General features: G+C 32.9%; 1 protein-coding gene across 1 annotated transcript; it reads left to right on the top strand.

Moving 5' to 3' along the window:
• The first annotated feature begins 3901 nt into the window (after window positions 1-3901).
• Window positions 3902-25197, top strand: LOC110103121 (magnesium transporter MRS2-1). The gene is made up of 5 exons (XM_020831694.2): window positions 3902-4579; window positions 11293-11421; window positions 11507-11842; window positions 11927-11974; window positions 24779-25197. Exons 1-5 carry the CDS (start codon window positions 4037-4039, stop codon window positions 25007-25009), a joined length of 1287 nt encoding a protein of 428 aa, XP_020687353.1. The 5' UTR covers window positions 3902-4036; the 3' UTR covers window positions 25010-25197.
• Window positions 25198-26101: the final 904 nt, after the last annotated feature.

The following is a 26101-nucleotide window of genomic DNA, read 5'->3' as shown; positions in this document are numbered from 1 at the left end:
TTCAAACCGATTTGGGTTTAATTTGGTTCGATTGCATCAATTTATTGAAACTAAATTCAAATCGACACTAATTTGACTCAAACTTGGTTTGGCAGGGCTCAATTGAGTTGATTAAAGGAATAGGTGCACGTTCGAGGCAACATGCCTGAAAAATGAGGTCAACACTTGATCTTGTTTAAATATTTGTTTGAACCTTAATTTAAATGTGGTTCGAACTTGATTGGAACCACATGGTTATGAACCCTAAATTGATTTGAATAAGCTTTAACACAACCAACTATGTTTTATCTGGGGAGTCGGCTTCGTCGGACTTTCCCCTGCTCATAGTTTCCTCCCACCATGTATCGATGGCTTTGTTTATCTCTGATGAGCAAATGCTTTCTCGAGCAATGCCCTTCGAGTTTGTTTTAGTTGGGAAGTTTTCGGGCCGCCACCCGCCTCTTGATATGATTCACAAATTTTCTTTAATCTAAAGCTTGTTGGTGATTTCTCGGTTACTTTATTGAACCCTAAAATGGTGATGATTAAGCTTGTTAATGACTTAGATTACTATAGGGTTTTCTCTTACCACTCCTACTTCGTCAACAACTGCTTCATGAAGCTTTTTAAATGGATTCCACTTTTTGACATAAATATGGAGTCTCCCATAGTCCCCATTTGGGTTTCTTTCCCCTATTTGTGCCCTCATCTTTTCTTCCTTGTATACTTCATGGCTTGAGGTAACTGTTTGGTATGCTATTGAGAACGAATAATGCGACTATTAATGGCTATAGGCCTTATGTGGCACGCATATTAGTGAAATTAGATGTTACTAAATGATATACTTCTCAAGTATGGCTTGGTTTGGAGTTTATGGGTTACATTCAATAGGTTGAAATTGAAGAATTTTCTTCGTATTGCTTTCATTGCAAAACTTTGGGTAATTCGAAGGATTGTTGCCTGATCCTTTTTTCTAAATATGGGCACTGCTCCTTCTGTCAAGGAGGGGATCGGGATCAATATTCATTCTTCATATGCTCTTGAGGGTCTTAATATTACCCCTGCCATTGGTTATGGTGGGGTGGCTCAAGGTGATTTGGCAGAAAATCATGATTTGATATGTGCTCAAGAGAATAATGGTGATGTTTCTCCTTTGCTTAATAATTTAGTGCATGAGATCATGCATGCTTTATCTCAGGATCAATGTTGTGTTATTTTTCATAGTTCTGGTGGTTTTATTTTGTCTTTTGTTAATGCCCAGGGGACGACAGATGTGCCATTGTTTGGCTCTAATGATATGGGGGTTGTGCTTTGGCTTTGTCAAATATGAATATGGAGGGGGATTGTGAGGTGGCAAGAGATGCTGTAATTTGTTCTGCTTCATCTGATGTTGTGGTTTCGCCTATTCTTTTAAAGGGGCCGATTTCCCCCTCTCTTTGTTGGGGCTGATGTTTCGCTTATGACTAAAGGGCATGTAGAACATGGGTCCCTTGTCGAGGTGCCTATTGTGGTTATGTCCCCTAAAGATTTAATTGCTCAATATGTGTCAAATTTAGTTGTCATTTGTTATGGGCTTTCGGGTCGGGATGTTAAATCGCCTTCATCTTCTAGTGGGGTTGGTGATGTTATTGATGATGAGCAAGTTGAGTCTCTTCAGGATTTATACAAATTAAAGGTTTGTCAGGTTGTTGATAAAGCTTTCTCTTGTGTTAGTAAACGACGGAGGAGAAACTCTAGAAAGTAACTGCTATTTACTACTTTGGTGTGTGGCTTGTTTTTTTGCTTAGTAAGTGATTTTTGTTGATGTCTGTTTCATTTGTGAGCTAGGGATTGGGGCTATGTGAGTGGCTGTTTGGTTTGCATTTGGGCTCGAACTTGTTTTTGAGTTAGGATGGTCGGTTCTACTCGGCTTTAGTGTTATTTGTGGGGGAGGTATTTCCCTCCTATCATTGTATTTCTTATGTTCATGTTATGTGCAGGTTATTTCTGACTTTTCCAGACTTTGTTCCTAGTAGCTTGGATGCTCTTTGTGGACATTTGCTAGAGAGCTGTTGCTTTTGGTGCAGTTGGTGTTTGCTGATGTTCCCATGTTGTTATCTTTATTTTGCTTTGTCTCTTATGTATTAGGTTGGATCTAAAACTCCTGGGTTTTAATTCATATGTTGTTCTTTTAGTGAGCTTTTGATCTTTTAAGGATTTGTAATTTTTATCATTATTAACACGTAGGCTCCGCTATGAGTTTTATTTAAAAAAAAAAAAAAACACAACAAATTATAACTTTGGCATAGTAGAGCATAATAAAAAATATATAGCGTATTACATTATATCTTTGATATAACATAATGCAATACCAATAACTATAACATAATACACTATCATTTTGATATAATATAATGTAATCACAATAGCTGTGACACAAAAAAAATTATTAATTTAATATAGTTGAACATAATCACAACAGCTATAACACAATAAAATTAATTTCTTCTATATCTCAATTGAGTGTTATAAAAACTTGAACCTGAAGAAGCAAATATATTTCCTTTCAACTCTTATCGAGTATAGTACTTAAGGTACTCATCTAAACCTCTACAAAATGCCCATGTTTTTAATGTTCAAACTTTTCCTTCGACCCCATGTTATGAAAGTTGTAGAATCTTGAATTTGTACACTTTTTTCATTAACACTAGAGTTTTCTCAACTCTCCCGAGACGATTAAAAGCATTAAATTGCCAACAATTTTATCAATCATACCTTAGGTCTATATATGTTGACTTTCATGTTTCGGTGGGAAAGCTGGTGGGCAATCTGGATCCTTCTCCAGGTGTTGCAGTGGCCGGTTCTAATCTTGTGGGGCCTTCTGATAATATTTTGGTTTCTTTTGATAAATTGGGTGGTGTTACCCAACTGGCTCCGGATGTGGCTGTTGATCCTAGTAAGGGTGATATAGTGGTAAGTGATAATGTGATTTTGGCCATGGAGGTTAGTCATAATGCTATGCCGTCGAATACTTTGCTACCTGTTTGTACACCCTGTATGATAAATGAGGAAGTGGTTGAGCCCTTTGCTTTGAGTCCGTTGGGGAAGATTGGTGTTGCCTCTTCGGCCTGTTTTGATTTGCCAGATGTTGCCGGGGTGGTGCAACAGCTTGATGTTGGTGATGATGGTGCTGCTTCACCTGTGGGTGGTTTTAGGTCTGGTTATATGGTTACTTGGCCACTTTCTGATGGTGATGATCATTTGTCTAAAAGTTTTGATGATCCGTTATTTACTATTCCTATAACTATTGTTCCTAGGGATATAATGCTTTCTCACCTATCTAGGGATAGTGATAAAAAAAAAAAAAAAAAAAAAAAAAAAAAAAAAAAAAAAAAAAAAAACCTTAGGTCTATATGCGACCCAATTAGTGCAATGCTCTTTATATACATGCTTATAGTAGACATGCATAATAACAAACACACTCAAATGAATCAATTCTATACAAGATAATGAGTCCAAATTAAAAGAATTCAATATTCTATGTAAGATAATGAGCCCAAAGTAAAAGAATTCAATTCACGTTTGAACTTGTTCGAATAATATTTAAACTATCCTCTTGTACACTGTTCAAAGACGATTCAATATTTAGGTCAATTAAGGCAGACTCACATACAACGCATACACAAGACTCAAACTCAAAATCTTTTAGTTGATAGCCTAAGCTTCCAATCAATTGACTAAAGTGAATTGTGGATAATTGTAACATATTTTTATATGACATTTTGATTTAAAAAATAATAATATGTTTACAATAAATAATATAGATATTTGAGAATTACAATAATTACGAGGTATATATGTCAAAAATTCATATTAATTTTATAATTTTATTTTATTTTTCATGAAATATAAACGATAAATGCCTTGCCGGAATTTTGTCCGCATTAAGCCCTGCCCACCGCGAACAGCCCTCTCTTCGGAAAAGAGCGCTGTTATTGTGCTGCACTTTCCTTCTTGCTTCGGGTCTGATCAGAAAATACAAACGCGAGCTATCGAAGGAAACCCTTCCCTTTCTCCCATGGCGGAGGTTCGCGAGCGTCTCCTTCCCCCACGGCGCTTTTCATCTGCAGCTTCTATCAACCAGAACGCTGCCCACTCCCCTGCTATCGTGCGCCGGCCGTTGTTCCAGGGCATGGACGTACTGGGTTTAAAGAAGCGAGGGCAGGGCCTGCGTTCTTGGATCCGGGTTGATGCGGCGACCGGTGGATCACAGGTGATCGAGGTGGATAAGTTCACGATGATGCGGCGGTGCGATCTGCCGGCGCGGGACCTCCGGTTGCTTGACCCACTCTTCGTGTATCCCTCGACGATCCTGGGGCGGGAAAAGGCCATCGTCGTAAATCTGGAGCAGATTCGATGCATCATCACCGCAGATGAGGTCCTCCTCCTCAATTCCCTTGACAGCTATGTGCTACAGTATGTCAACGAGTTGCAGCGACGGCTCGCCGCACACTCCGGTGATGGCCTTCACGGATGGTCTACTTCGCCAGACTACCTCCCTTTCGAGTTCCGTGCACTAGAAGTGGCGCTTGAGGCCGCCTGCACGTTCCTCGATACCCAGGTGCGTTATGGATGAGCTGGTTGGTGTAGTTTTCCAGTTATGGCATTGGTTTTGTTATTCATAGTGCATGTTTGGAAGCAGCCAGTAGGATTTCGTAAATACTCTAAATCCGAATTTACTAAATCCTGAGGGTGTTAAATCCTGAAAACTATTTGATAATAAGTAAGTTAAATCTTGATAAATCCTGTTTGATTGTTTCGCAATGCTAGTCAGGATTTAAGGCAGTTAAATCATATGATAAATTTTTTCTAATGAAATTATATTACAATAATGATAGTTCATATGGATACATCAACTTAGTAAAAAGAATAAATATCTAAATAGCATTAGCAATACAACAACTAGATTGATGAGAATTACAGGCAAATTAAAGTTGATTTCTTCTTGATGTTCCAAGCATTGTATGCTATCCAGTTGAAAGACTTCGATGTCTTGTTGCCAGTAATTGTGATAATATGTTAGAACCCCATCTTTGACAAATTAATTGTATTAACCTTAATAAGATAAAGATTTACACATGCTTGCCACATATTTGTTGCGATTGAAGGCCTTAGGACGTCACCTTCTATTCTCTCTCCAACTCCGGCATATAAGTTTGGGTCTTCGTTATGAACCTGAACCTCATCCAAATCGCTATCATGATGCATTTCAGTTTGTGACTTGTTGAAGTATATATCATGCTCATGGTAGCACCCAATTAAATTGTGCAAAACTGTACATGCTAGCACAATATCAGCCTGAACCGTTAGAAGGAAATTGTTGCATATGCGTCAATACTTGGAATCCTTCTTTCCATATACCAAATGTCCTTTCCACCACATTACATGGTTGTGCATGCCAATGGTTGTTTAGCTCCTTCACAGTAGTTGAAAGGAGGAAAGAAAGCAATCAGATTATCAATGCCAGTTTCTCTTGCACCTTATCCATCACCCCTTGTGAAATGGTAAATTCTTTTACTCCTTTGTCATTCTTGAGTTAAAACACTGTTGAAAATCAGCAATTTGGTCAAAATTTTGGGTTTTCTTCTTAATGATTGTCTAACTGGACATTGTCTAACAGGCCCTTGCATTTTGTTTCGAACTTTGTTGAAATTTTTTTATTTTTTTTCGGACGGATAGGTGGTTTAATGGTCGTCGATGGTGTTCTTGGGTTCTATTACTTACGTTTTTTTTGTAGTAGCAAAACTATATACACATCGACACACAAAAATGGAAAAGAAAGGAATGGAGTATACCTGGTCTCGATTTTTGGTTTGCTAGGGAAAATGAGCAAGCGAGAGGAAGAATAAGCTGCTCAGATGAAGTTCAGAACGTACACCTTATAGTGAAGAGAAAGAGACTTTTGGATGTTGCCGAACATGCATTGCAAGTGCTGGGCATGGGAGGCGAGGATGAGGAGATAAGAGATAAGCGGTAAGAGCTAGACATGATATTCTTCCCCCTCTTGTACCAAGAATGGCTTAAAATCTACCAAAATTTCAAATTTGGCAAATTTAGGATTTACCACAAAAATGGGGAAATTGTCGTGAACATTTATTGTATGATTTAGATTTCCAATATTTTTGACGTTTGACAAAATTTAGCTCAAATCCTCCCTAAATCCCGCCAAAATCCGACATCCAAACAAGCCCTTAGGTTGTACTTAGGTTATCTATACTTTATGGTCTTTGTTTTGCTATTGTGATTGGATGTTCTAAAAATGCTTCCATTTTAGAAAATCACAGTAGCAGCATTTCATGCATTCTAGAAATGCAAGAGTTGTTTGATTTGATATGAATCAAATGCATTAAAATATTTTTTATATTTGTTAGAATTTATTTCAAATACTCTCTCTCTCTCTTTCTTGCTTTCTCACTCATATATCTTCTTTGTAAACTCATGCTGATCATGATAAGCTAGGTAGAGGGAGTTGAAAAATGAGGTGACTCGGACTTAGCCAAGACGACATGGGGTCATATAATTTTTTTGCACAAATTTTTTTTGCACCATTTTTATTTATGTAATTTTTTATGTATTATTCTCCTTCCTAATTTTGTGATAGTAAATTTATCCTATCCATTTTATGGGTGCATTTTTATCATTAATTTTACATGTTAAAACAACCTAAGCAATTTTCATTATCTCATCCTCAATTGATGCTATATCCACCATCTCTTTAATATAATCATTTATTAATTAATTCTTCATAATTTTGCTATATATCTATTATTAAATTTTAATTTTGGCCATGGTCAACTTAATAATTAATGACTTTGCTTATCACTTAGATTCATGTAAAATGTGACCAAATTCTAGTCCTATAATTTTTTTAGCCGTTGAACTTTTTCATTTTAATCACTAATTGTGACTCGAAAAGTTGTATTCTAATCTATATTTCTATTATTATATTTCATAATTGATCCTAGATACTTAAGCTGTCACATTGATTTAGGAAGTATAACACCAAGCCTTAAGTGAACACCAAAGTGCCGCCTAAAGTTAAACTTAAAGTGGACCCTAAAATTAAGCCTAAAGCTAGGTCCAAATAGGTTAATGGGTGTATGGAGCACATAAGGCTACATATAAGCTGCATTAAAGGACACACTAAAAATGAGGTAAAGAAGCTAGATTCAAGCAATTTTCAAAATTCAAAATCAAATTCCAAGGGCGGTCAACAATAAGAGAAGGAAATATATATTTAGTCTTTGTAATAAGGAAGGGTGCTTATCCTTGTATGATTTTTATAAGAATTAGGAGGTACATTGATTTTCATCCTTTGCTCAAAAGTTATAGGTCTCCTCTTTTTTTCTACAACTTCTAAGTTGTAGGAATTTTTTCTCTACTTTACTCCAAAATGAGAAAATGATCAAAATGGTCTCTCAAGTCTTTGTGAGGGATCAAAATAATTCACAACTCTTTTGAGGGATCATTTTTGTCCATCAACTCTTTAAAATAAGACATTTTTGGTCCTAACATCTAATGTTGTAGTTAATGGTGTTAAATGTAAGGGTATTTTAGTTATTTTTTAATTAAATATTTATTAAATATAATTCCAGTTAGGATCAAATTGGTCCCTCAGAAGGGTTAAGGACTAGTTTGGTCCCTCACAAAGAGTTGAGGGACTATTTTAGTCCTTTTCTCGCTCCAAAACTAAGAAGAATTCTCCAACGCTTAGCTCCAAAGATTTTGGGTATTTTCTCTTCATTTACTTGATCTCCAATCAAATGAATGATCTTCGACCATAGGCCTCCAAGCATTAGCTCTTCAATTAGATCCAAATCCAATAAGAGTTTCTTACTCTTTAGCCTCAAAGCTAAAGCTTATCTATTTGACCCAAATCAAATAGATAATCCTCTTTCACTTAGACCCAAACTCTTAGTATAATCTCATTTAAACAAAACAAATGGTTTCTTCTTCCATGACATTTAAAATATAACCTTTAAATATCCTTTAAGAGTATACTTTCTACAAAAATTCACCTTACCCAATTAGGTGAATTTCACAAAGTCCTAGGTCAAACTTTTAGGCAAATTTACCTTACCCTATTAGGTAAACATCCATCTCTCGTCTAAACACTAAAAGAACTTAAAAAAAAAAACTTAAAAATTATTTAGATTCCCTTTAATACTGATAAATTACTCCACCTCAAAAGGTGCAATGTCTATATCATTGGATCTTATGATTTCATGAGTAACAGGCTTGCCTCAAAGCAAACAGTGACTGCTCTATAGGTTCTTCATAACCCTTTTAAATATGAAGCAATTAAAAATCAAATAAAACTTGTAAGTCACAAATAAATTAAAGTGAAACCACCCTGGATTAAATTTGAATATCCTTTATTCCTCAATAGAACAAAATACCACTTGTAGTGTGACATACCATACAACCGGCACACACTCAGGTGCACAGCCTTTAGGCATGCTAAAATTATGATTTTTCTTTTCTGCTCATGTGGTTGAAGTTTTGGTGTGATGCTTTGAATTGTCTGTGTTGTGAGCACTTCCCTTAAATGATTAGGATAGAGATATATGCTCTTTTATGTTGGTGGTCATATCTAAGAGGTAAAATAAATCATAATTATAAATTGCTTGCTTACAGGTGTTACTTAAAACCTCCTCAAGGAGACATGACCAACAGGATAGAGACAGGATTTGGTACCTCAAGTGCTAGACAATTATGGGATATATTTTTCTTTCATATAAACTGCTTCCTAATCCTTTCCTGCTTTGCAGGTTTGAGTATTTTTATTTTTAAAATATATTAGACTTAAGAAGTATTGTAAGCTTATGATCTATAGTTACAGAAGAGATGAACCAGAATGATGAACTCTCGAAGGTGAAGCCATGAATGCATCTAAAAGACAAAGCTTGACAACCCCACAGGTTGAGTTTGTTAAAAATCAACTGGGTTGTATAAGACAGGCAAATCAACAACTACTTTTATAATTTTCTCATAATTATAATAATTTGAACATTATTTCTTTATTTTTATGTTTGTTGATTTATATATGTACACATATTTATTTGTTTCTTAAGTGTGCGTTAGAAATCTTTATATTTTTTTAGGTTTGTTCACTTGCTTTTTGCTTGTGGGTGGCATGGACTTGTGTTGTATGGTAAACTCTTAGGAAAAAATTAAGATTTATACTAATTAAAACAAATCTAAATTAAAAAAAAGCAATCATTGGATAATATGCCTTTTTCTACAAAAATTGCATGGCTTAGTCAAATAAGACACTTTCAAATAAATAAATTGAAATGATCATCCATGGCCGACGTGTCTCATACAGAAAACCCTCATTTAAAGACCAAATAAAAAAAATATGCATTCAGTGAGTCAGCATATGTGTACCCTCATGTTTAAGCATATTGGGGTAAAAGTTTAATTGTAAGTCTTATCTTCTAAATCAAAACAATCTATATAATCTACATATGCATTGAGACCAGACTTCATGGTTTTAAAAATGTTTATGTGAGTTTAGTTGGTAGCCCTTTTCAGGAAGGGTTGTAAATCCAGAGGTTTGACTGATTTATGCCTCATGTGAGGTATTGGTTTGTAAGTCTCTTGCACTGCGTTCTATTTATATTCGAGACACTATCCCAGTAGTCCTCACCTTAGCTCTAGGATATGAGGTTATTATTGACTCCAATCACATCAGAAGCCTTCACATTCTTGGCATTTCTCCAAACTTGTGTTGTTGGAATATAAGCCCCAACTTTTTGAAATTAAATTGGTCAATTCAAACAACAATCTAATTTTATAATGTAAAGCTCAATATAGGATAATTTGAGTACCTATGAGTTTCCTCAGAATCAAATATTTCTACATTTTTCTTTATTTGTCTTCTAATTCTAAAATCTGATTTAAAGTTGATCACATCACACTTGAAAATCTCAAAGATCAAAATTTTTAACAAGAATTTCTCAAACTTTAATGAAAATATTAGCCAGTATTTTGATGATTTTAAATAAACCACTATTTAAGTCAAAAGTATTCTTAGGTAACAAATGCTTGAAATGTAATTAATCATAGGGGCTCGCCCCTAGGGGCATCCGTACCCCATAATAAAATAAATCAAAACCAAATATTGAATAGGAATTTTTTTTTGTTAAAATACTAATTATGAGTTTTGTTATTGAGTCCATAGCAAAATAACATTTTTATCTTTTGGGATAATATATTATTTTCTATATTGTGCTCGATCGCAAATATTCCAATCCGTTGAAGATGACAAAATTTCTCCAGCAAGAATAAATAGGGACGAACCACTAATGGTCTAAGTTTTAAATGACCATATGTAATTATCTGGATGATAGATCCAAATCTAGAACCTCAGCAGCCCAAACCGAAGTCTGCTGAAATAACCTCTGGTAGGATTGCCTAGAATACTTGCAAGTCAACGCAGGTTGTCAATCTCAAGTATAGATAAATAGGAACAGATGATTCCATATCACAGTAAATGCATATATAATGCATTTTCCATACCACTGCCATCTGAGTAAGTAAATTGAAACTATAGTAATTATACTTCTTGAATTAAGCCGTTTTAAACTATCAGTCAACCCATATAATTCAGTATAAAGGACGCATCTCTTGTAAAAATTCATCATAGGCATGCCTAAATACCTAAATTAAAAATTACCAAGTAAACTAAAATAAACTTCTTAGATCAATTCTAATCAACCTTTCTGCCGACATAAACACGAATATATCCATCACAAAATGATAGTTCTTTTAGAGAGAATGTCATTTCAATCTATTATGGAATCATTTAGTGTTCTTGTCATGAATGTGCTTTTCACTTATAATATCCTTAAAAAATCTTGAAGAAAATTTTAAAAAAGAGCTAGCAACAACAACTTGTCATCGTATGAACTTTTCATTGTATGAAGTTGTTGACGATTGCTCGTCTTTCATATCATTTGCTTGTAATTCCTGTTTTCTTAAGGTGGGGAGATGAAGCAAGTGCAATGTTCTCCCTATTTGATCCTTTCATGCTTGTAGTTGAATAAAAACTTGCTTATCTTTTTGGATTGCACTTCACGCAGCATGTTAATCAAGGTCAATATTTGTTTTCAATCCTGTATTTAGTGAAATTGATTTAATTCTTACTGATTTTATACTTCTTTTAGTATTATGCTGCTTCACTATGTACTGACTCGCAGGAGATTCTTTTAATGCTGCATAGAAGAGAACTTCCCTCTTAACTGGTGTCCCATCTGTTGTCTCATTCAGGCTGGTGAACTTGAAACTGAAGCATACCCCTTGTTAGATGAACTAACATCAAAGATCAGTACTTTGAACTTGGAGAGAGTGCGCCGTCTTAAAAGCAGACTTGTTGCATTAACTAGGAGAGTTCAGAAGGTAAAATAATAATGCAACTGGCTGCTCACCGGTTAGTTAATAATTTTTTCCTGACATAAATGCTATCAATATTTTGCTAGTGTAGGTTAGGGATGAGATAGAGCAATTAATGGATGATGATGGTGATATGGCTGAAATGTATCTTACAGAAAAGAAAAGTCGATTGGAAGCCTCATTCTTTGGTGACCAGTCTTTGCTTGGATATAGTTCTGCTGGAGCTGGCCTATCAGTTTCTGCCCCTGTTTCTCCTGTTTCTTCTCCAACTGATTCACGGAAACTTGAGAAGGCATTAAGCCTTTCTCGTAGTAGGCATGACAGTATGAGAAGCTCAGAAAGCAACAAAGAGAATATAGAGGGTTTGGAAATGTTGTTGGAGGCTTATTTTGTCGTTATTGACAGCACGCTAAACAAGCTTACTTCTGTAATTTCCTCGCTTGCTTTTTTCATTAGTTATTTTTACCATGAGGTTTTCTAATGAGAAAAGTTTATTCCTGTTTTTTTTCAGCTGAAGGAGTATATTGATGACACAGAAGATTTCATCAACATTCAGCTTGTAGGTTTCCCTCTTAATAATATTGTGTCCTAATGTTTTCTGAGCCCATAATTAGATTTAAACTGTTGAAACTTGAAATATCTGCTTCTTAAAGTGGAAAAATGGAACAACATTGAGTCATGCAATAACTATACTTATCAAGAAGATTTACAGAGGATAATTAGCAAAGCTAAAGATATAGTTTTCGATAGTTTGTACTGTTTACTGTGTACTAAGAAACGAGAAAAGTGACAAAATATGCAAGAATTGCATGTTAGACATGAAATTGCCCTAGTGCGCCAACCTCAAATAGTTGTTATAAGGCTAATGATGATGATGGCATAAGATTGCCCTTGTAATAAATATAGCTAAGTTAGGAAAAAGTAAGTTTATGATTTTTTATGAATTTATATGTATTGTGTAGATAATAGGGTCATAATTAAACAAGACATCAAAGAAATGTGGAAATTCTTGTAGTTAGAAACTAATGCAATTTTTAAGGTAGATTTTTGTACAAAAGCTCAAAAATGAAATAATATTTGTAAATATACAACAAAGCATGTTTAAAAAAGTGAATTTGTTTTAGCTTTGAAGAACATGCATTATGATAAGAAAATGCCGATTGAAATTTAGGGTCATCAAAGATATCATAGGAATATGCAAATTAAAGCGAATTAATGACTTCATAAAAACTAAGAAGTCGTGAAATGATTGAAGAAGAAACATTTTAGTTTTCGTTTGAGGGCAAAAAGGATATTATTTGGATACTGATAGCTATAAGTAATCAATCCTATGAATTTACAGTGAACTTATGTGACAGGATAATAGAATAGTTCTGAGAAAAATTATGTTTCTGTTGGAAATTCAATTTTGTTTACATTATTTTTCTGATTTGTTAACTAAAGAAAAAATAAACAGAGCAACTATTAGATCTTCACTTATATTTTTTATAATCTTAGTGAGTGATATGATTGAGTACCTTGTACAGAAATTTAGTGGCATTAACGAGAAAATGTGTGTTGAAGGTATGTTAACATTGTTAAGATATTCATTAAATAGTGATTAATATTAGGTATACTTGTGGAATGATTGAAGGTATTCAAATCTCGATAGATTTATGAATCATTCATACATTTGCATTTTCTTATAATGGGTTTAGAAGGTTTTATAGAAAATGTTCATAGGGAGGTATTTTGTTGCATACTATTTGTAGATATTGTTGTTCTTATATTTGACACCTCTTCAAAATTTGAAAAATAAGAATAAAGAATAAATTTTCTAGAAGTTTAGAATTAGTTGAACAAATATTGAGCTCATGATATGGAAATGTTAGTGTTTTGAATTTGTAATTGTTTGATATTATTAGAAAATTATGTGATATCTAGTGTGATACATTTAAGAATCATGGATATCAAAAAAAAAAAAAAAATGTAGATGGGGATATAACTTCTAAAATTTAAGATAGGTATCAAAAGAGTAATGAAAGAATATCTAGGAGACCTTAATAAAACTTTCATAAATTTGAATTATACTTATGCTATGCGGATCCAAGAGTAATGTGGTAAAAAAGACATTGATAACTAGTTGATTTTGGTAGAAATAAGAACATTTTGTAGGAACTTTGGTCAAACAAAGGATTATATACATAATGATTTTATTAAATATTTATGGTAGCTTTTGTTAAAGCTAAGGTTGTAAAAATTATTTTAGGTTGTTTGGCATGTATAATGGAGGACATAAAATGCAACAACAAGATGACTAGATGGTATAAAATCTAAAGGATTTGAAATGAAGGCTGGTATACCATAATTAACATATATCATCATCATCATTATGAGCCTCATCTTAATTATTTGGGATAAGTTTTATGACTCTTCATTTTTCATTTGTTTTATTAACTGTTATCAGAAGTGTTAACTAGTTGAAATTTATAACAAGTTGATTGTGGTAGAAAATATCTTATTTAAAGTTTTGTTAAACAAAGGGTATTTTGCATAATGATTTTATTAAATATTTATCTTAGTTTTTGTTGAAGCTAAGGTTTTCAAAGTTGATTTAGGTTGTTTGAGTGTGTAAAGTAGAGGGCATAAGAGGTGCTAATAGATGACTAGTTTTGATTAAATCTAAAGGCTTTGGAATGCAGGCTAGTTTAACATCATTAGCATAGTTATATCATCATTATTATCATCTTTATAAGCCTTATCATATTATTTGGAATAAGTTCTATGATTCTTCATTTTTCATTTGTTCTTATGAAATTTTGTTTGAAGCATTGAACCTATTCATCACAAATCATTTTGAATAACTCATATCAATATTATCTTAGATCTATCATTTCTCCTTCCTAATCAGCTAACTTTAATTTTATCTACTCGTTTAATCGGTGCATTTTCAATGTTGTTGTACTTTTTTAAATCACATTTTCAATCTGTTGTTGTACTTTTTTAAATCACTTTAGTCTAATTTCAATTATCATATCTTTAATGCATTCCACTTCAATAGTTATTTTATTATAATCATTCTTGGATTTATTCTTCTTAGTTTTATCACATTTCTATTTTAATACTCTTATTTTTACTATGCTCAACTTGAAGATTAAAATATTTTTTTATAACCCAATGCTTAGATCCATACATTTTTAGCTTAGGGTCTGTTTAGAGCAGCGATAGGTATTTATAGTAGTCATAGAACTATTATGGAAAAATAATTGTTTTGAAAGATCCTATTAGTGGTATGGACATTTTTTATTTTGTAAAAATTAGACAACTTTTTTAAAGTTGCTAAAATCCGGTAGATCTACTTGCAAAAAGCTACTCGACACAAGAAATTCTAAAATGCAACAATAAAGCTCTAGCCATATTGAACTATAATAGTTGTCTAGAAAGTAAGGATGTGAAAAATGTACCCTAAACAACCTATAAAGTTCATCTTTAAGTCTTCATGATATTTTTTATCACATAATATTCCAAAGGTTTTGCATTTTAGCCATATATCTTAAACTCTAAAAGTTATATTGATGTGAAATATATGAAAATAGGAATTGCTTAGGAATTAATAACAATGTTTAGCTTCGCTAATTTTAAACTTGATGCTTCACCATATTAGATTCTCAGATTTCTTAGTTGTAGTTGTGCGTTGGCATGCGGTTACAAGAAAGATTTACAGGACAATTTAAAGTAACAACAAACTCATAGTAAAACTAAAGGCTTACAGAAATCCACCGTTTAATAAAATAGAAATTTTACCTTGAGTTTCGCTCACTTTCGCTCTTTGAGGTGGTTTTAACGGAAGAATAATTTTAGCAAACTTAAAAATGTCACCAAAAGATAGAGAACACCTGCAGTATTACCTAACGAAAAGTTAGCCGAAGGAGAAGAAGTTGGTGGGTATCCGATAACTCACCACTATCCGGAGATTTAATGTTCATCGATGGCAGACATCAAGGTAAAAAGGATTCAATCAACGTAGTCGTCGATCTCTAAATTGAGGTTTAAGAAAGGAGACAAAAACGGAAAAACATAAAAATCAAATAAACTACTACATAAAATGACTCAAAATAAAACTCATGATCGTGGCCGTTGATCTCCGACGTCTCCTGATGGTACATGTGTCGAAATATCTGACGATGTCCTCATCATTTGCGAAGCAAGGGAGAAAGAGAGATGATGGAGCAAAAGGGCGTGGGGGTTTGGCCAAGACCTATGTTGCACCAATACGAATAAGGTGACACGGATACGACACGATATGGATACGGAACACGTCAATTCTTAAAAATACAAGATACAGGTACGGCGCGGACGCAACATTATAATTTATAAATCATATATAAAAATTAAGAAAGCAATCAAAGCATAATATTCAAATTACAAAAAAAAAAAGAAAGTAATATCATAATATCATTTGTGGCCTTGGAGCTTATAATATCAAAATAAAAGTATGCATTAAATGTCTAGTACAACAACAAAAGCATAAACATAAATTGTCTAGCACATGCAGTTTTAACTATTCAATAGAAGGAATGATATGATTAGCTTCTTCAGTGGTTTGTCTTTGAACTTCTATATTATCTTCAATAAATATCATAGCTTCTAATTCAGGCTCATCAACTGAAAGATTAGCAATTTTTAATATTCTCATATCATCAAGAGACTCAAATCCATCTCAGAAATGAAAGAGCCTCGCTCGCAGCCTCAGAAGTAAATACGATGAGTCTTTTTTTTTTTCGGAATTGTTTTTCAACGGAAACGCGTATTGGATACGCGTGTCCTTTTTAAATTAAATAGTATTTTAATTAGATACGACAAAGCCGTATCCAACACGTATCAGAGGCGTATCCGTGTATCAATGTATCAGATATAACACGCTTTCATAAATAGGTGTATCGGTGCAACATAGGCCAAGACTAGGGAGGATCCGTGTGGGTTAGGGATTTAGGTAGTAAGAGGAGTCAAGAGGAGAGGAAGGAATTAATTCCTTGATTAATTAACCTAGAGTAGAAATTAATATTGGAATTAATTTGAGAGGGAAAGAGGGATAATTTGAATTCAAATTCTCTAATTGGTTGAGGGATTATTGGGGGAGTTGGGTTTTAATTGGGAAGTAATTTAAGTGGAGTAGAGAGAGAGGGAGAGGATGGCGGCAAGAAGGGAGAGAGTGGGAAGAGAGGGGGCCGACCAAGATAAAGGGGAGGGGGAGGTTGTTCACATTCAATGAATGTGTCTAGGTGCAATGAATGTTGGAATTGAAATTAATTCCAAGTTAATTTCAGATTGGGAGAGATTTGGGGAGCTTCCTAGAAATAGATTTATTAATTAGGAAAGGTCTTGAATTTTAAATATTATTTGAGTTCAAATTAATAGACTTTCCAAATTAATAATAAGTTATATTAGGAAGGTGTTTAAGAGGCCTTTTTGAATTTGAAAACAAGGACTTGAAAAGTGGGAGGGGTCGGCGGCCTAGGCTAGGGCTAGTTGGGCCGGCGACTAAGGGGATTTAGGTGGAGTTTGGGTTAGTGTTTTGGGAGGCCGACAGTGGGGACTTGGGGATGGTTTGGCTAGCGGGTGTGTGGGAAAAGGGAAAGGTTCGCCGACAGTTGGGGATGGGGAAGGGTGGATAGCCGACAGTATAGGGAGGAGGAAGGGAAAAAAGAAAACAAAAATGAATACGAACTGCGAGCCCGACCTCTACCGGCGGCTGACGGGTGTTGCTTGGCCCTCTCCTAGGGTTTTCTTATCTCAAAAGCTCGCAAGAAAACAAAGAATCAAAAGCTGAAATTTTCATTAATCAATAATTACCCTCATACAATAGTGAATGTCTCTATATATATAAGCCTTAAAATAAAAAAGAAGCAAAAGACTAAAATGCATGCCCTTTGGGCTACATCATGAATCAAACCCTCTCGGGGGTACAATAATAAACCATAACATAAATAAAATAAAATACATAAATTCATTATAAATAAAGACTCTGAATCGTAGCATTCAACTACGATTCCTCTGGTGATAGACGCGTTGAAATCTCCTGCTGATGTCCTCATCATATATCCTCATTAATATATCTTCTAATTTATTTTAAGTTAGCATACATTTGCATCACTTTATCTCCTATTAATATTGATTGATAGTTATTAATATAATATCCATTAAAGTGAATATCATGTATGCAATCTTTGTTTTTGGTGTCAGTAAAAGATTCATTTCATCAACATGAATCTTGAGGAAATATTTGAATTGAACTTCTTGTATTAAATTCATAACAATCTGAACGTCAATTTCAATTAACTTATGTTCGAATTAAATGTTTTGACTAGACGAACCCATTACACTTCAAATGTGAACAAAACAAATACTCGAAACTTAATTTAAAACTTTTGGACATTAGTTGAAATCCTAAGCAGTTTCCAAACCTTTCGTGTTTGTTGTCAAATCAAGTAGCTCCATGAGACAAATCCAACAAGCCAAGTATTATTAAGGCATGTAAATGCTAGATAAATGATGTATCATCAAAGGAATAAATGTTGATCGCTTGATGGAGTGTCTTTGTTTTTTGCTACATTTATCAAAATGCCCTTCCTAAAAGGCTATAAATAGGGCTCCATTTTTAATTTTTTTTTTTTTTTTTTTTTTGGGGGGGGGGGGGAGTCCAAAGCTAGGGGTGTTGAAAAACTCAAGTATATTTTTTGTGATTGTCACTGATGACCACCATCGACTAACTTCCTTTGACTATTATTGCTTAACTACTAACATTTCAACCATATTATTGAACTCTAACTATCTGCTTATGGACACTTGAATTCTATAATCCTTATAACAAATGATAGATTATTATTATCAATTATGTAATCATATCTTCTTTAATTGTTTAGAAGAGCATATTTTTATATCTACAATTATATAGTGGATTATTGCAATTGGGCTAAGCCCATGATTTTTCCCCTTTTAGGGTTTTTTACTTAAAAATTTCTTATATCTTTTGCAAATTCTATTTATGCGTGTTGGATTATCGTCCAAAACTAAGATATTATAATTTCCTCCTCCGTAAATTCTCTAACATGTAACAGTTTAGCCTCATTTGTATGAATCATTCTGAATATATTATAAATATTTTTTCAGTGACTAACAATCACTCTCTTCATCAATGACAACACAATATGGGAAGATTAAAGCCCCACAGTAGTGATTGAAAATCCTAAGTGTCACTCATAACTCTACCTGTAGGGTGGGCCCTTATAGAGAAAATGCTGGAGTAATTAAAAAAAGAATAATTCGCCCATACATTATAGTTTCGAGCCTCTTGGAACCATAATTTATAAAGAAGAAATTGAGATATCTTGATTTTTCCAATAACTTAGAAGGATAATTCATTTTTCATGGTGGATAAGCACTAAAGCATGTAAGGGAGGATGTGAATTGCATATATAGGATATTATTTTACCAAAGCCTTCAAAAGGGGAATTACGTATTGTCCATACAAGGTAGTGGAAATCCTCTCTTAAAAGAAAAATTAGAGCACACAAGAAAGGGAGGAGCAAATTGCACCCTAAGGAGAAAATATTTATACTTGAAGACGGAGGAGGGTAAGTTGCCAAATTTGTAGATTTACCAAAAAAATTAAAAGTGAAAAAGTTTTCTTTCAAAGAAAAGAAAAAAAAATTAAAGCATAAAAAATAAAAAAAATTTATAACCACAAAACATTGCGCCCGATCAAAGAGGGCTGAGCCTATCAAGTGTCAACGAGCGCCGATAATGGTGTGTTTTGGGGCCCAATTTCAAGTTTGAACAAGCCTTTTCTTGTGTTTTTGGGGTCGTCAAACTTATTTTTTGAAGTTTAAAACTTAATTTTAGCATTTTAAGAGTTCAACAAAACTGCTATAATGAAATTTGAGCAAATTTGAAGAAAGTTAGAGTAAAGGTTTTTCAATAAACTTCACTCCAATCGGCATGCCAATTTTATGGAAAGCTGAATTCATAATTAAGGAGATTTTATTTGATTTACAACCTGAGAAAAATTTTACATTAAAGTCCAAGGAGCCATCATGCATTGTAATTTTTTTAAGTTATAATTTTATGCCACAAATTATTTCGAATGCTAATATATATTTTCAAATGACACTACTTCAATGTCAAAAAAAATATAGGGGCAAATGATGTGTCTGAAAAAAATTCATTTAATCTTCTTGAATCTTGAGGCTATATTTGAATTGAAAACTTCTGAATTAAATTCATGACCATCTAAACCAATTTCAATCAACTTATAAGCAAACTGAACGTCTCGATGAGTTGAACCTATCGACACCACAAGCGATCCATCTTGACTCCAAATGAGCTCAAATCAAGCACTTGAAAAATAATTAGAAAGTTTTATATATTCGTTGAAGGATCTAACAATCTTCAAATATTGTCTGCTTATAGTTAAATCGAGCTGTTCAACGAGATGAATTTAAGAGCCCAAGATTATTGTTCTAACATCATTAAGACACTTAAATGTTGCACCGTCTAATATCATTTATATTGTTCAATGGAATGTCTTGATTTGTGGCCAAATTTATCAAAATGCCTCTCTAAAAAAGGCTATAAGTATTGCACTCCATTTTTTATATGAGGGGGTTCGAAGCTGAGAGAGCTAAAGAACAATATTGCATTTTTCAATAATAGCTACCAATAATCACCATTAGCAATCACTACTATCATTGCCTGACATCATCATTCGACTATTATCGCTTAACTGCTAACATCTAACTCCATTATTGGACTTCAATTGTTTACTTGTGGACACCCGATTTCTATAATCTCTATAATGAAATTAGCCCGTTATCAATTATGTAATACCATCTTTTTCAATTGTGAAGAAGAGTGCATTCATGTATCTACAATCATATAGTACATTATTGCAAATGTGTTAGGCCCTATGATTTTTTACTTTTTTGAGTTTTCTACATAAAAAATTATGGTGTGTTACAAATTCTATTTGTTCATATTAGATTTTTATATAAAGTTATGATATTAAAATTTATATTACTGCAAATTTTCTAGCACGTTACAATTTTATTAATTTTAATTCTTTTATCTTCTTAAATTTTTTGTGATTATTCTAGCTTTTCATTTATTTTAGTAGTGCTTCACCGATTAGATTATATCATTTGCAAAATGTATATACTAATACATCTTGTATAAAATGATATGAACTTGATGTTAATCCTTAATATAATTTTATGGTAATTCGAAACTCTTTGGTCACTTCATAGTTACTTATATTGCATGTCAATATTATATTATTCACGTTTTTAAAAACTTTAAAATATCTTTGATGCACAACTCACAATTTTAATGAATCCTCCCTAAATCAATTTTCACTGTGCAGATTTATATACAACAACAACAACATCAAGCCTTTGTCCCACTACGTGGGGTCGGCTACATGAATCTTTTTTCGCCATTTTGTCCTGTTAAAAGTCAAATTCTCATTTAAATTTAATAAAGAAAGATCATTTCTAATATTTTCTAACCAAGTCTTCTATATGCCATATTAAAATCAATTGAAATCATATGAATATTTTTTTGTACTCTTTATGTTTTTTTCATTAATTTTCTTAATAGAATTTTTTTTTAATAGATCTTCCCAACATAAAATCATATAACTTTTCCAAACTAGTGCAATTTTTCTAGAGCTCACATTCCCTTTTTTTACACAACTTCATCCTACTATTTATAAGTCAATTTATTTATATTAACGTAATCTTAAACTGCCCTTTTGTTCTTAAATATTGGTACAAAAATGGATATAGTTAACATATTCTTGAACGTTTCTTTAGTTCGTCTCCTATCATTTGACGTCCTAATAGTTTCAAATTTTCATTTAAAAGATTTGTTAACTAAATCATTTATGTATCTTTCATAACATTCTAAATTTTAATGGGCATCTCATTTAGATCTAAAACCATACATCTATACACCTTCTTCATAGTCGACTCAACTTCAATTTTTGGATTAATCAATACTATGCCTCATTATATCATTATGCTCTTTTAAAAATTTTCTTCTTTGAAATTCTTATTTCATAACTTTTCAAAGTAACATTTTTTATTTTTTCTTTGATTTTTTATCTTTAATTAAGATTGTATTAACTTTGTTTCTAATGCATCTAATTAGATTAAAGTCTATAGATTTCTCTTACCTTGGCTTCTTTATAAATCTTCTTTTATCTTATTTAGTTCAAAGGCTACCATATAGACCATTAAAAATTTTAATCTTTATTTTGCCACTATATTCTTTGAAGGTTCTAGTTTTCTAAAAATCATTATAAGCTTTAGTAATTTTTAATTTTACTTGATAAAATTTTCTATCTCTTCACTTCACCGGCAAGTCTCTTTATTACTGAATGACCTATTTTTATACTCTCCTAAAACTTAAATGATAATCTACTTTATGAAAGTATCTATTTTATCTCACATCAGGTATGACTCATTAAAAAAGAAATGATTTACCTCTCTTAGCAAAAGTTTTTTAAAAAGATTGACAATTCTTCAAACTTTAAATTCCACTCTCTTACCCTAGGACTATTTTTTCTTATGATTGTTTTTTATACTCTAAAGATGAATATTCATAATTACATTATATTTTATGTTCAAATTCTCTCATGGAACAGCCTCAGAACTTTGCAAGATCTGTCAATTTTTTTCTCAGAAAAAATAAGTTTTTGATTTGGTAGCTATATTTTCTTAAGAAACTTAATGCTATCCTTGTTTCTTAAAGTGTATTCGCTTTTGCAAGATTATAGATTACCATGAAGTCAACTATAGCGTCCCTCATTTTATTTTTCTCGTATTTCATACTCACAAAGAGTCCTTTCTTAGCCAATCTTACTAAAATACATATGCACATTAGATTACCTCTACTAAATATCCTTTCATGATTAGGAATATGAAAAAAATCTCATAATAGTCTCTTGGCCATTCATATGTGACCAAGTAGTCTTGAAATATTATATTTTTCAAATTTAGTCTCTTAACCGTTCAAAATTAATCCCAAATGGTCACTCAAATAAAAATTGATAGAAATTAGGATAAAAATTGATCCCAATTTGCTTCCTTGACTTAATTGAATGAATGTGATACTCTGGGGCTTATTTGGCCACGTACTAATAGTCAGTGGACTATTTTGAGATTTTTCGCATTGTTGTTGTTCATCCAATCCTTCCCAAACTTGATTTTTTAAATTCTCTAATGAACTAATTTGGCGAGCATAAGCACTAATTGGATTCATAATGTTCTCATCGACAAATTAACATAGCTATAATTTATTCAATATATGTGCAAGTTAGGGTTAACACATAATGAAATACTGAACATAATTTAATGGAGTATATTCATAAAACCAACCTTAAGTCATTGGGATAAGGATAATGAGGGCAGTGATGATGAGATAGGAAGGCATTTTACTTACAATCGGAAGTTGCTTTCGCTTTTTTTTTTTCCATAGGATTAATTCGAGCAAGTTAGGTTGAAAGATTTTGAAATTTGATGATCGCCCATCCGTTTGTTTAGGCTTCTAATTTTAAGTCTCTGGCATATTTTCTAGATATTGATTGTGTAAATTTTTTGTTATTAAATGCTTTACATAACCTAGGTTTTGTTCCCACGTATTCTACTCATGCTCTTTCCATCTTTTCGTTATCCTGAAAATTTGTTTAGTTGGATATTTCTTTTTCCTCGGCTCATCAGGGTTTATCGGATGACTAACCTGTTTAGGGAGTTTTGGGCGTGCTATTTGTTCTATCTTTTTATCAGAGCTCTCTTAAGCAGGATCTGGTGCTTATTTTATCTTGTCACTGGCATGGATGCTACTGTATTGCTTCAGCATAATATGAAGTCATGTTGATGGTGTTTTATGTTTGTTTATATTCCATGGCATTTATTATAATTCCTGTCAATCCAAAGTGCAAACCTGTTTTGTAGAATGATCTGAATCAACTCGTTTGCACATTCAAAAAAAGACACATCATTGATGCGCCAGCATTTCCTCTGAGCATGTACGCTTATTTCAGATTTGGGATTGATGCTTGCAATTGCAGCATACGGCTGCTCAACTATTTGCTATAAACTTATTAGAATAGGAAGAGGTTAGAATGATTGGAGTAATTGTGGTTGATAGTTCAAAAAAGTATTACGTATTTTTATAGTTTCAACAAGGGTCTATTTGGGGCTGCTATTAAATTTCTTGTGAGAAACATAGATTTTTGGAAGTTTTGGGTATTATCGAGATTTTCTCTTTTTAAAAAGTTGGATATTAACTTTTTTATAACCACAATACTCTTAATATATCTAGTTGTAAAAAATTGCTACTTATCCTAGAAATTTTTGAAAAAAATAGTAAGATATTGCAACCATGCAGAACATTGATAGTTTTCTGGAAGCAAAAGCAGTGGACCCTAGGAAAAATTCATTGATGTTCTTGTTGAGCGTGACAACATTAAGGATATTACGATAGATGTGATAAAATTAGAAGGATAAATTGATAAAGGATCATATTAATGAGATCCTATGATTATGACTTTTTGAAGATATTGTAGTGAAAAATAGACTTATGCTGTTTAAGCATGTACACCTGAGGGTAGAAGATGTATCAATAAGACAAGTAGATTATATAAATGTTTAAAGATTAAGAAAAAACATGTTGCTCTAAGATAACTTGGATAGAAGTGGAAATATATTGTGTAAAATAAATGTAACATCTCATGCTTTTCTTAAAAGGAAGAATTAATAACGGAGAATGAGGATTCATAAAGCCAACCTTAAACAATGAGGATAAGCTAATAATGATTACCTTGCTGCAGCCATTGTTGATCTTGATGATGATGATGATGGTTGTACATGTGAAGGTCAATATCATTATTATTTCTAAAATTTTCTGCCATTCCAAGCCTTGTTAGTATGTGAGTTGATGTCTGCATTTCTGACCTTGCCACACAGTTCATTGGTTAACTGAATCCAAAGTTGGAGGAAAAGTTGAAAAAGTTGTTAATTCCTAACCACCTGCTCCTTGATAAAGTATTGCTACTGTTGTTGTCTTTTGACTCTTTTGTCATTTGCTTTTTGAACTCTAGCTATTATCCTGCAAAATTCTTTCACGACCACTGCGAAATTATTCATTGGACATTCTCAAACACTTAGATTAAAATAGTGAACTGTAAGATTGATTGTTATAACATTAGACTCCAGCATCTTGAAATTATGGGAATACTTGGAATTCTGGTAGCTTATATTCATAGCTTGACATCGCTTAGATGAGAATTATTTTGTTTCTCTGACTGAAAATCCTTTATTTTCAGGACAATGTTAGAAATCAGCTCATCCAATTTGAACTCTTGCTCACCACTGGAACTTTTGTTGTCGCCATTTTCGGGGTTGTTGCTGGAGTTTTTGGTATGAACTTCGCAATACCATTGTTTGATGATCCAATTGCGTTTCAGTGGGTTCTCATTGTTACTGGAATCTGTGGCATCATCATCTTCTGTGGCTTCTTGTGGTATTTTAAATACAGAAGACTAATGCCTTTGTAGATGCAATGGCTTTTTATTCTCTAGTCAAAGCAAATCTACAAAATCAGTAAGAGGCCTTCTATTTTGGTTTCCATCAATGTATTATCATTCTTTTGAATTTGCAGTAGTGCCTGCAATTGGCTACCAGAATTAGCTTCTTGCTGCTGTAAATGATGTGCCTTAATAATGCGTTATATGTTTTATTCTTATGTGTAGCTGCTTGCGTCTCTAGGTCCTCGAGAAATTATTCTGTGCGGACATTGGACGGGAGAACCGTCCAGTTTACGCTTAGGTACCGAGCCTCCGTACCGCTTGGTACCAAGCTCGGTATCAGACATGGCGCATTTTTAGTGGAGTCTGAATTCCGCACAGCAGCACAGAATAATTTTCCTCCTTCAGTAAGATAAATATATTTAATTCATTCATGTAAGGAATGGTATTTAGGGATGATGCAGGTTGTGATATTTATGATTATTTTAACTTTTTTAAATTTCGCTCTTCTTTAGGAGTATACAGAATCATTTTTTAAACAAAAAAAGTGATAAAATTTATTCGTCGAATTCAGTTTGTTGGGGTGTTTAGCTTGTTTTGCTGCTAGTGTCTGGTGTTTGCTGTTGCTGGACTATGAATTTCAGCTTCGTTTGGGACGACTTTTTTTTCTGCTTCTTAAAGCAACTTTCTATTATAAAAATTTTAATTTTTGCACTAAAAACTGCTTTATGAAGCAGTAAGAAAGCCGTCCCAAACAAAGCTTTTATTTCACCAATTGTAGCGATACTTTATAAACAGCCTTTATGCATCGGTTTTTTACCTCCTGCTGGGATCTTTGAATAGCCATACCTGCTACGCAGTTTGCTGCTTGGCTCTTTTTTCTGGAAGTGATTCTATTGCTGGTTGCTTTTGATTAATATCTATTCGGAGGAAGCAAGATGGTTTCATAATGCTCTGTTTATTTGGTTAAAAATGTCAATATGAACCCAACCCATCAACAATTCAACTGACCTATTAACTCATTTTGATAAAAAATTTATAATTTATTATGATTTATTAATTATAAAATTAATGATATTTGATAAAAAATAAAAAGATTATATCATAAATTAAAGAAAAAAA

The sequence above is a fragment of the Dendrobium catenatum genome, unplaced genomic scaffold (assembly GCF_001605985.2).
Source record: "Dendrobium catenatum unplaced genomic scaffold, ASM160598v2 fragScaff_scaffold_1684, whole genome shotgun sequence".
NCBI classification, from domain to species: Eukaryota; Viridiplantae; Streptophyta; class Magnoliopsida; order Asparagales; family Orchidaceae; genus Dendrobium; species Dendrobium catenatum.
Note: the sequence above shows the minus strand (reverse complement) of the source record. Positions and strands in the feature narration are given on the sequence as shown.